Raw genomic sequence first — 12,956 nt, forward strand, 5'->3', positions numbered from 1 at the left:
GCGGTTTCGAACCACCGACCTTCCGATCGGCAGCTCAGCGGTTTAACCCGCAGCGCCACCGCGTCCCTAGTATAGTACGTAGTAAATCTATCTATCTATCTATCTATCTATCTATCTATCTATCTATCTATCTATCTATCTATCTATCTAGTCACCACCCATCTCCCCCCACCAGAGGATATTATATGTTAGTATCTTTAAGTATAGCACTAGTGTCCTTGAAGTAGCTTCTTTCCTCTAACTTCAACTAACAAGTAGCTTCCTTCCTCTAACTTCGGGGATAATACTATATATTTAACACCCTGTTTTGTATAGTCAGGCACTTTTAAATTTAAGACTGTATGGTAAAACCTGACAAGTTACAAACTTTGTATTTTGCCATAATTTTTCTTTTCATAGCTTCTTTCTTTCAAAGCTACCCAAGGCATTCTTCACTTTACGCATCTGAAATTACTTCACTGAAATTTGCTCACAAGCCAGCTTTAAATCTGAATTTATCCAGGAATGTAAATTATTAATTGCTTTCTTGGACAGGTTGACCCTTTTACAGTTTGTGGCTTTCCCTGTGCCACAAAAGAGAAATTGTTACGCAAATTATTTAGAAGGATGGATTGTGGGTGAGTTTCACATACCCAGAAGTCAGATGCATTTAACCATCTATAGAAGGATCACTGAAGACTGTGATTGCAACAAACTGCAATATTGATGGAAAACTGGACCCAAAGGCTTGGGAATTTATTTATTAAATTTATATGCTGCTTGGCTCCCTACGATTCTGGGAGGTTCACAATAAAAAAAGTATTAATAATACACACACACACACCATAATAGACAAAAACGAAGGAGTAAACCTGGTAAGATAACAAAAAAATAGGAACAAAAAGAACCAGACCCACACAACCCAAAGGGCCTTCAGTTATTCTTGCCAAAGGCCCAGGTGAACAGCCAGATCTTCAAGACCCTTTGAAACACCAGCAGGATGGGGGCCATATGGATATTGGGTGGGGGGAGACCTCATCTTGACACATTTTGAATGATGTGGTATAGATCCTTATTTATTTTAAAAAGTACAAGCAGAAAATATCCAATTAACCTCCAGGCTTCAGCATCAACATACGTGGATTATAATCTGAAATGAGAAATTTAAAATCAACTGTGTAAGTGCAAGAACACTTTCTTGAGTCAAGAAATCATCACCATTACAAAAAAGAATCTTAACATGATATACGTAAGACCAGATGATACATAACCAATTAAACAAAGGTTACCAAATGTTTAAACATTGCAAAATGGTTTAAAATCTTGTATATAAAAATGAGGATGCAGGGTAAAATAAATGTTGTCAAGTATAGCCTATTATCCTGTTATGCAGTACAATATGTTTGCTGCTCTAATTTCCATAGTTTGATGGAAGTGTGAAAAGATGTTCTCTCTTCACATTTCTGCCACAAAGACTGGATATTTATTTACTTCATGTGTACCTGCTTTTTGGCTTCAACAGTTAACATTTTTTAAATCTATTAAATAAAAGACATTCTCAGTGCAATCTGTTATGTGTTCTCAGAAGTCAAACCCACTGAATTCTATGGGACACTGTCCTTCAATGAAAGAGGATTCTCATGTCACAAAAGAAACTCTGCCCCAGCAATTATTGATTAAGGCTCCAGGCTAGAAACCAGGAGTTCTAGTCCCGCCTGAGGCACGAAAGCCGGCTGGGTGACCTTGGGCCCTCTCTCTCAGCCCAACACACCTCACCTCACAGGGTTGCTGTTATGGGGAAAATAGCAGGTGGAAGGAGCATTAAGTATGTTCCCCACCTTGAGTTATTTATAAAAATAATAAAGGCAGGATAAAAAGTCTTTAAAATTATAATTACTTTTAAATATGTTCCAAGTTATTGTTGTTCCACCAGCAATAACTAAAATCATACATATTTACAATGTGAGTAAATATGGACTATGCTTAAGTTGATACAATTACTTTTGAGTGTTTAAATTTCAAAATCATCTTCTGTCAGCCTTGTGAGATAGTCCAGACAAGAAGCACATCCAGAAGTACTAGCTCTATCTTTATTGTAAAGTTAAATTAACAGAATCTTGTAAGTCTGAAAGTGCATCTGTCCCCGCTCCTCTTTTCACCCCAAGAAACTAGAAAGGATCCCTTCTGAGATGCCATGTCCCCATCCCTTCTGCGGGCTCAGCTGCCTCATATCTGATCATTGCCTGGTCTACGGCTCTTCCTCCTGTCTCCCAAAGTCAATCCCACATACCATTACGTCTTCATTTTTTGTACAGTCATAATTTAAAGAATTAATATGACTAAATTGACAAGATTCCAAGAATATTCTTCACATTCTATGAAATCATGCATTATTCAACATTTCATATGGAATCAAAGCTCATTAACACACCTCAATTATTGTTTTCCCATTCTGTCGACAATATCTGCCATTGAATTTTTGAGTTTCTTCAGGGAATTTGCCATTTTGGAGATTTTGTCCCATTTTTCTGACTGAAGAGATCGATGTAATGTATGCTTAATTTTTAATGCTGAAATTGCTTCATCCAGCGCCAGCATTTTATTTGATGCCTGCAGGAGACGGTTTTCTTTTCCAGCAAGCTGAAGATAGAAAAATGTGAAAATTATGTAAAAAAATGTTGTTCTTGAGGCTAAACTACTTTACTCAGCCAAAGAAAAGGGCATAAAGTGTCTGTACCATGTTTCTTAAACCTTCTTTCTTTAACTTGCCATTTGCTTCAAACATTCTTGCTGCAAATAGTACTTTTTGTGGTCGAACAGCAGCTTTGCAGGTTGTAATGATTTTCAGCAAGAAAACAGTACAAGGGAAAAAGTTATGTCACTTGCTATCATAATGATTTATACAACGGAATACTATGAGCACCTCCCAAAGACTTTTGCAATAATGGAGAACTAGACTAGAGAGGATCTTAACCAGAGTTGGATCTATCCTTCCATAGCTGTACCTATGAAATCTAACTCTGTTTACCAGAACAAGGGGGAGGAGCTAAACTGGTGAATTATATCATCAGTCACTGGGGGAAAAAGGTTACTTCCTCATCCCTCAAATTATCCTAATCCAGACTGGATCCTTAGTGCTATTTTTTTTTTAAAAAAAAAGAAGAGGTGATCCTGGTCATAATTCCATTAATAAACAGCATATTTAGCTTAATGAGTAGTTTGGTCCTATGGCAGTAATGAAACTTCTTAGAAATTAACAGCATATTCTAATTTATCCTTTTGGTTCTCTCCCTTTTGTCATATACCCTTGTTTCAAAATTTGCAAACCCCTATCCTTTTTTCTAGTACACTTATGAGAATTATAGATAGCTCAATTAACTGGATTACTTTGGAAGTTCGCAAAAACCCAGATCCAGAGGAAGACCCCAAAAAAGCAAATCAAAGCTCTATTCTTCCATTGTCTAGCATAGGAAAAGAGATTATATTTGCAGGGAAATTTGTTTTTGATAAAAGGATGAAACATGTGAATTGGTACAAAAGCTCAAAATGTAATACTTTAAAATACTAGATTTATTTTTTAAGTATCCATACCTTTATCTTTTTTTGGAAGATTGTGTAATATTTGGTATAATAATAGCTCCTGCATCAGATCTTGTGTGATGTTAGTATTTTCATGCAATTTCAGCATACCATTATCTACTTCCTACATCACTGTAAGTGGGACTTGTATAAAACATCTCATGCCACAACATATCCAGATTTATAAAGTGTGCATGTGAATGCATGTGTGTGCACATGTGTGTATACGTGTATGTGTAAGAATAGTATTTTCATGCAGGAGCATTCTTTTAATTTGATCCCAAATGTTTTTTCTTGCCCACAATTTCCTGATATAAACTGAATAAATTACCTGTTTTTTGAGATTAGATGCAAAATCAATTAGCAGAGAATTCTCTCTTTTTAGTTCAATGTTGTCTCGTTCCTCTTTTTCTAGCATAGCTTTAACTTCAGCTACTCGGCTGCTCAATGTTGAAATATTTAAATCAAGAGTTGTGTTTCTTTTTTCCAAAATGCTAATCTGGAATAAATCAGCAACAGAGATTAAAAAAAAAACCAAGGAACAGAAATAATAATAAAAAATATGAATATAAAAATGCTTCCAATGTGTTTTTCATGAACTATGGCAGTACGAGGAAACAAACAAATAAAAAAAAAAAACCCAAATGTTTGCAGAGATGTGTGCAGTTTCCAATTTGGGGCTGAATGTACAGCACACAAGTTGCTGTATACAAGAGAAAGATCTTGAGTAAAATCCAGAGAAAGTCAACACCAAAGTGGATGTGCAACCTCCCTGTCTCTGTGATGCCATCTGAAGCCCTGCCTCCTGCTTCCCCATTCCATCAGAAGGACTTGAATGTTGACCTTGAGTGTAACGATCCCTCTGAAGATCAAACGTTATTGACTAAGTATCAGAAACAATCAGTCTGTGAAAGTTGTGATATTGGATTGAGGTCTTAGAGGAGAACTAAATGTTTTCAAGCATGTGGCTTCTTTGTACCACAAAAGCAAGGGAAAAATCAGCAGTAGGAAGTGAATGCTTTGACTCAGTTACATCCATCTGTTATTCCCTGAAAATGCTTCTAATTGCTTTAAAAGGATTTTGTTTAAAAAATGAATCTGGATGAGGAAACAGCTAGTACAGAGCAGGATTTGATATGCGCAGGCCTGCCCCTGAGCTAAGTGCTGTTATCTTTACACTTCATCTTTAAGCACCTACCAGTATGCTCTGTGTTCCCATATTACCATTATATATGCAAATACAGGGTTAGGATCCTGCATTTGTTAACCATTAAGTACAAACTAGGTCTGTTTTACAACACATCCAATTACTGATCATTTAGCACAATAGCACTGTTTAGCTGGTAGCAGCAAAATGTCAGTGTTTTCCCATCATACTGTCTGAGGTTTCTTTACTGAAGATACAAGGAACGATTCCTGCGCTCTTCTCTAAACATCTAAGTAAGGAGTTGATGACTAGTTGTATAAAGTCATATTTTAAATCCCACACAAGATCACAAATATTTTTGTGATATTTGAATTGGCCTAATATTGATTTTGGAATTTTTTTAACAGCCAATATAGTAAAGTTTTTTATTTAGTCATTCAACCTTATCCTCAAGTTCCTGGAAGGTGCTCATTTCTTGCTCCAGAATTTCTTGGTGTCTCTTGATCTCACGTTGCAGATTCGCTTCCTGGTCTTTCACTGTCAGGAATTGAGCAATGCTTGCTGAATGGGTTGTATACACCTCTTCCTTGAGAACTCTTTGCTGCAATAAGGAAATGTGGGCTATTTAAGAAGTTTCAAAGGAAACATGTACATTTTTTTAAAAGCACACCAGTCAATCCTAGACATTTTGAGCTATATTAAAATAACGGGGCCCTGCAGCAGGCCATTTTCTGAGTGTCAAATGAGGTTTTGGAAAAATTGTGCAACATTCTGAATGAATTGAAATCCAGGGGAAAAAAAGAGCTAGGTGATCTGCATGGATGGGTGAAAATAAAGTGAGAGAGAACAGAAAAAGTGATTGAACCATTTGGAAACCCAAAAATAAACGAGAATGCTGACTGGTGACTATCTGATTAGAAAGAGGTTGGGTTCTTATGAATATGTAGTTCAATCATAAATATATTCATATGTATATATGGAAAAGGAATGGGTGAATTGTTTGTTTATGATGACAGATTGAGAAAATTAGTGAAGAATACAAGGGTGGTGGGAGGTTCTAAATGTGAAAAAGACCATTTGGTAGAAGATGTGTATGAATAAAACCTATAAAATCATAAAATGCGTGCATACAGATAGTATGGATGGACTTAAAACCATTCGTTTAGCAACTGTTTGAAGTTACTATGGTGCTGAAAAAAATGACTTATGGCCAGTCCTCATACTTACAACCATTGCAGCATCCCCATGGCCACGTGATCAAAATTCAGGTACTTGGCAACCAGCATGTATTTACAATGGTTGCAGTGTCCTGGGTCATGTGACCGCCATTTGCAACTTTCCCAGCCAGCTTCCGACAAGCAAAATCATTGGGGAAACACATGATTCACTTAGCAACCACATGATTTGCTTAACAGCCATGTGATTCAGCCAGGAATAAGACAAGTAATGCAATGTTTCCTTAATTATTTAATATATTAGTGGATAAATGGATAAGGAAGCTTTATGGAGTGATGTACATCTACATGCAAACGCATGTGCACAAGTAGTTTTGTATGTGCACTTCTTCATACTTCATTTCTCCTCCATTCAACTTGCTTTTATGTTTCTCCTGAATGACCAAATTTTGGATGGGAATATACAGACAATTATGATTTTCCTAAACAGGGATTGCTAGGCTAAAGTTAGCCATGCATTAGCAATTTCAGGATTGTTGCCCTTGAGTTTGGAAGCTGTCGTTTGTGTAGAATGCAACAGCTAGGTTGTTCAGAAATGCTTCTTACCACACATGATTCCTGTAAGGAAAGCCCCGCACTGATACGCAATAGCTTCCAACCTATGTTGCATACAGCGTTTTGGTCTAGAAGGTTCTACCTAGTTCAGGACTAGATTATCTAAGGAACTGCCTTCTGTTAGGTAGGCCTGTCCAGTCCTTATCTCTGACTTTACATCTATAGTCAGCTAGCTAACAATTCTGGTTAATTAATAATGATACAGAAGAGAGCATTCTCCATTCTCTACCTTGTGGAATAATCTTCCCCCTGAGATCCTAGTGTAGGAATTCTATCTTCTGAAAATACTTGGAATGTGTGCAAGTCATCTCATATCCTTATCCTGCTCTTCTTGTGTCCTGGTGTTTAGACCATTCTGACCATTTGGCTTTCTTATTATATGTAGAATACTCTATTTTGTGTAATTTTTATAATAGAGAATTATTTAAGCACTAATCTCATTTGCATGACACAAATGCATACAAAATGTAGGGAAAAAATGTCCTTTGAGAGGAAAAGGGAGAATGAATATTCAATTGGCTTATTTCTATCAAGGAATTCATTGATGTCTTTATTAATACATTTTTACTGGAATACAAATGGTAAAAAGGCACATTTTTTTTAAAAAAAGAAAAAGGGGTAGAAGCCAGTATATTTCCTCAGGAACTATCAACCAGATGTGTTGATCAGACTGTTATTTTTCTTACGATGTCTGTTTGCTTGACAAGTTCCAAAAGCCTGGATTGCAGGACATTATTTTCCTTGGTCAAAGCTGCATAATCATCCACCATTTTACTTCGTAAGAGACGATCCTGTTCTGCCAGTAGCTCTCGCTCACAAATTTGATGGTGCAGAAACGATATTTCATTTCTAATCAGAAAATATGAGCACATCAATCTAAACTAGTCTTCCACAGTTTAATATCATCCTGATGCCATAGGCCACAATTCTCATCATCCCTAATTTTGGCCATATTGTTGAAGATAACAGAAATGAATGACACATCTAGCTAGGTGGGAAAAAATCATCTGAATATTTATATTCTACCTTTTTAGTCAATGAACACTGAAACAGTTTCACGACAATTAAAATACAAAACAAAATTATTAAATAAGGCACATCAGTATCATCAAAAAATAAAATTAATAAAGCAAATAAAGTGACAGAGCTTCATATAAGATTAATAATTAGAACATAATATTATCAGATTCAAAACTCCCCAGAAATAAAGTGCCTTTGCCACTCATATAAATACCATCACTAAAAAGTGTAAGGCATGATACTCTCAGAAGAGAATTCTGTAATTATAGGGTTCTAATTGAAAAGGCTTTATTTCAAACATTTACCACAGTTTCCCTACTCAAGCCTCCAGACAAAAATCTTAATATTAACGTCAATATACAAAAAAGCCATTGGGAGGAACCATTAATGAATATTTTTTCTAACCTTGTAGCTTAGAATACTGTTATATGCTAACCTACCCAATTCCAAGCTACATATAAATCTCTGCAAAGCCTCAACTCTCTCTTACAACAAATACTGTATTGTTGAAACATTCTCGAAAGTGACTTCTTGATCTGCTTAGGTACACTACGAGTTCATCCCCAGATTTAATTTAATGAGTTTCAAACTAGACCAGTGATTGGGAGAACACTAACATAATCACAAATTAGTAATTTAAGTAGGGTTTTGCACTATTTATGGATACTTGCAAGGTTGAATACCATACTAGTTTACCTAGCCTTCATTATCTTCACAATTCACTAGTTAGTACCGTAGATCATGAGTAATTTGCTCATGCATTGCTGCTGTTTTCTTAAGGATTTTTTCTTCCATTTCATGTACAGCAGACTGCATTTCCAAAAATTCCTTTCTCTTTTCAGAAAGCTGCAACTCCATTACCTTCTGCTGTTCCAACTGTTGCATCACCTTGATTTAAATATAACATATAGTAGCAGATAAATACTCTACAAAACTAGAATTCAAAAACAGTTAAGGCACATTCCATTATGGAACAAGATCCACAAATAATTCATTGTATATCTAAATTTAGGACTTAGGAGATAGTTGCTTTTTTCTGTAATGTTTACAAATCGCTTTTCTGGACGAAGGAAGGAAGGAAGGAAGGAAGGAAGGAAGGAAAGGGTGGCGGGAACCGATTTACTGCTCAATATTACGTCCTGTTTTTGATGCAAGGTTTACTAATACTTTGTAAAATATTTATTCATAATCCCTCTTGGAAAAGCCCATTCTAAAAACATGGCCACTCCCAATATTTGTTTGATTGGTCATGCCCTCCATAGCTGTTCAACTGCCATGGCATCAGTGGCATTCATAGTGGGAGGTTCTCAAAGTAGGCAAGAGAGTGGACATAGCATTGCAATGCAAGCCTAGCACCTTTTGTATGGGAGTATGATTCAACATCTGTACAGAAAGGTTGGGATTTGTAGTGTTATGCTTTTTCAGTCATCTTGGCTATTTTTAGTATGCCCCCACCCCAGGATGCTGATAAATGGCACCTAACATGCTTTCTAAATATTCCAAATAAGCTCACAGCTCCACAAAATAATGGAAACACCCTACCCAAGCTGATGAAGCCATCTATAATGTGTGTGTAATGTGTTGCAGAAGGAGAGTTTTTACAGTAAGATTATACCAGGGAAAGGGACTGAAGAATAGGTTGCTGACCTGCCATAGTGGTTTTTCAATGTACCTGCAAGGAAGTCCTCATCAGATTATTCTAGAACTGATGCTGATTTTGCAGCAAGGAGCAACTTCCCTAGTTTGCATGCCACCAAGAAGAGTGTGTACACTTCCCCTTGATTTCCACAAGACTGCTGCAGCAGCCCGGGAATTCCAGGATAAACTTACTAGGCATCTAAAGCAAGCACCTGAGGAAGGGAAGGGTAAGTTGAAGTAAGTGGGTGGGTTATTATAAATGCACATGTGACTACTTGAAGAACCACAGTTAGAGGTAAAGAACCTGTTTTTATCTGTCATAGTCTTCTTGCATCACATACACAGATGAGTCATGTACTTAACTTAAAATGGCTGGCAGCTGTACACCCCACTCCAGGTAAAGGATGACTCCCAAAACTGTCCATTCACTGAAGCTCTTATAACAAAAGTCAAAGACTGGGACTGTGTAAGGGCAATGAAGAACAGAGAGCTCTGAAGCCCTCAGCAGGCAGATAGAAGGGGATGCTTCACATAGGCTTGGAGTCAATCAAGGGACAAGTTGCTTTAATATTTGATAAGAAAAGGAATTATAATTTATTTGATTTCGATGCAACCTGATTCCAACTGATTCATAGCCTCAATGAACCACTTCACAAATCTTTGAACTGTCATGGCAATCCCTTTCTTCGCCAAAAAGTGTAGGACTGCCAAAAAGAAGCAATGCGATAAAATTGTAAGCACATATGTGGAGTCCTTTCCAATTAAGTGGAAAGTGATAGAAAGGATGTAGGTAAGAGGAAAGATTAACTGTAACAGAAACCACCTTAGGCAAGAATGAGACATCAGGCTTAATATCACTTTATCTTGTGAAATTGAGGGATGAGAGCCCACAGTCCCCCTAAGTTGCTTGTTTCATGGCTTGATGCATTTGCCACTAAGAAAGCTACTTATTGAGAGTTCCTTGTCACTGAAGTTGCAAACCGGCTAAGGACTTTTCCACATGACCTGCTAACTGCTAACGGACAATACTTCTGCAGCTACACTGAGGGGGCTTGAATGGGCAGTGGCATCGTCAGCTCATCTGGCACAGAAACAGCCTGCAGGTGCACTTTTCTGCTCTGCTTAAAACCTGTAACATCTTTTAAAAACCTTTTTTCATTTTCTGTTGTTTCACCTTTTTATTTTTATTTTTTTCTGTAGGTTTGTTTTTGTTTTTGTAGTTTTTATCTTTGCTTTAAACTTAATAAAACTTTTATTTAAAAAAAAAGTGGTGCTTTCTGACTTGCACTTCAATTGAATCTAGGCAATGTCAGTGTTCCTACTGGCTGTTGTTTCGAATTGCAAGCAGACACACACACATGCACACACAAATGGTTACTGGGCTCTATGGCCTTTTCTGGGATGCCTATATCCAAGGAAAGGAACATGCCAACGTAAAACCTGCACTGCTGTACTTTGTGACACAGGTCTCAGGCATTCTGGGAATTTCTTCTAAATCTCCAATAAGTAGTGGTCTGAAACGCAGGTTCACTGGGTCCTATTCACAAATGCAACTCGTATAACAACAGTTAGCTGAGTGATAGCTGGTTGGAAAGACTGGGGAACCATTGGAATTTTTTCCCCCTTACTGGTGAACTGGAGAAACTGGTGGGCCTTTTTTTTTTAATGATTTCTCTGATGATCCATTGAAATGCCTGACTTGTTTTTTTGAACTGGTTGAAATTGACAAGTGTTCTCTCAGTTTCCCCTCTTAAGTAACACAAAGAAAAATAAAGCATTTTCCCACACCCATTCACTAATGGACTCCTTGTATGGGAAGGTATCAAGTATTTTGGGGGATCAACACAGGGGGGCTCATACAAAAAAGTCCATCAATGGAAATCACATATCTTCAAAGATCTGCCAATGGAAAATGATTGGCATTTGCTTTTCCAGTGTGAGGGGGTAAAGAAACAGAGGAATCCACCAAGAGGTAACCACCATCCAGACAGAACACCTGGACTGCATCATTGCCACAATTGTAGAATAAATTTAAATCCAGAAAGTGAGTTCTTAAACTGTTTCATTCCAGTTTCAGTACTGGAGACAAGCACCTTAAAGCTGCTGCGCAGAAGAGCCCTCAATATCAAAGCCATAAAGACTCCCAAGACTCCATGCAGTACATTTGGAGATCACAGAGGACAGATGTTTGCTAGACCCTTGAGAAACTGCTTGATAAACAGGTGAGAAAAATTAAAAACTACTCACAGGTATATGTCCAGCAGAAATAGTAATTAAATCAGCATGGACAGATGGCAGAACAAGGCCTCTTCAAATGCAAAAGGGAAAGGAGAACTTGAGGAGGTAATTAGCAGCATCAACCCCTATCTTGGATGCAGATTCTGAAAACAGTCATCTAAGAGAATAAGACTGCTAGATTCAAGAGGTAGCCAGGAAGACAGTCAACAAAACAATGTTATACGGAAATTTCTGCATGGAGAGAATGAAAGAGACACAGCATTGGCTGACCCTGTAAGAGGAAAAGTTGGCAGGTAATTTTGGGACTGAATATCCTCTCATGTGAAAAGGAGTAAATACGGATTAGGGTATCAGGCTGGTCATTGCCTACTTCTAGAAGATGCACTGTGATTCGTGAAATATTGCACTAGATACATCAATCCCAGGGATCCCTGGAGTGAAAGAGGAAAATACAGGATCATGTTCTTATTTGTTTATATAAAACTCCACACAGAGGTATGTTTGATATTATATGAACCAGTACAGTTTAGAAAATAAGGTAATATGTTGCTACCATGGATCCTAGGAGCTCTTGTATACTGTATCTTGTATACTGTCTGATTTATCAAGGAATTAAAAGCTTTTGTCTTGTAAGAACTCTATTAATGATGATTTGGAAAACAGGATTGGGAGGGTCCAGGAGGCTGTCACTGTCTCACTAGAGGCAGAATATATGTTGCTTCTCTTATCACGCCTTCTGAAAACATTAGTTCCATAACTTGCAGTGCAAAACCAGAAGGACATGGAGAAATAGACTGGTTTATACAGGGAAGAGGAAAAAAAAGGTGGCAACAATAGAATATGATAGACCAGAACAGATGTCAGTTTGTTTTCAATGGCTTTGCGAGGAAAGTCTTTTCTTCTCATTGTCTTAGGCAGAAGACTCTAAAGGAGTCTTGTGTGTTTAAAGGAAGGTTTCTTCTCTTGTCTACGTTGCAGTCAAAAAGTGCCTCTGAACGTTAATGACATGGAATAGAAGGAATCCTAACCCAAGGAATACTTCTTCGCTCAGCATCAGAAAGGGAGACAAATCCTTATAATGCTGCTACTGCTGTGGGGGCAGTCAAAGGACCCTGAGGGGATATTCAGAAAACAGAGAGAGGCATGTGCACAAGGGCATGCACGCTTTCCCTAAAAATCACCCAGTTCTTATAAGATTTTGATGAGGTTTTGTGAGGGTACATCACCCCTATATGGGATGCTGTGATGGAATGTCTAACAGACCTTGATAATAGGGAAGATGGAGCACAACTATTATTGAAGGAAGAAGAGCCGTTACAGAAAAGATTCCTGAATCCAGAGGAGGAAGGAAACTTGAGAAAGAGACTCAGGTAAATCCAACTTAATAGTGCCAGGTATAAGATGATCTGAAGAATTGTTTTGGCAGGCTTTCAAGATTCCAATAACAATAACAATAACAAGCTGCCCGACTCCCAGAGACTCTGGGCAGTTTAAAACATTTAAAAAACAGAGAACAATACAGTAAACACAAAAACAGCACAAGACAAAGGGACAGCAATGGCAAA

General features: G+C 37.5%; 1 protein-coding gene across 3 annotated transcripts in view; it reads right to left on the reverse strand.

Annotated features, from left to right (window-relative positions):
• Window positions 1-1,017: 1,017 nt before the first annotated feature.
• LOC134502239 (centromere protein F-like) overlaps window positions 1,018-12,956 on the reverse strand; it is a 33,574-nt gene continuing 21,635 nt past the window's right edge. For 2 of the 3 annotated variants that reach the window (XM_063310464.1, XM_063310478.1), the window contains 5 exons: window positions 8,249-8,403; window positions 7,182-7,344; window positions 5,148-5,306; window positions 3,890-4,057; window positions 1,771-2,619 (listed from right to left, as the gene is read on the reverse strand). In XM_063310464.1, the coding sequence (XP_063166534.1) occupies window positions 2,416-2,619; window positions 3,890-4,057; window positions 5,148-5,306; window positions 7,182-7,344; window positions 8,249-8,403 (849 nt within the window). In that variant the 3' untranslated portion in view covers window positions 1,771-2,415. Of the gene's footprint in view, window positions 1,130-1,770; window positions 2,620-3,889; window positions 4,058-5,147; window positions 5,307-7,181; window positions 7,345-8,248; window positions 8,404-12,956 lie in introns of those variants that run through there. The other variant, XM_063310471.1, reaches the window with a different exon arrangement.

This window comes from Candoia aspera, chromosome 1 (assembly GCF_035149785.1).
Source record: "Candoia aspera isolate rCanAsp1 chromosome 1, rCanAsp1.hap2, whole genome shotgun sequence".
NCBI lineage: Eukaryota > Metazoa > Chordata > Lepidosauria > Squamata > Boidae > Candoia > Candoia aspera.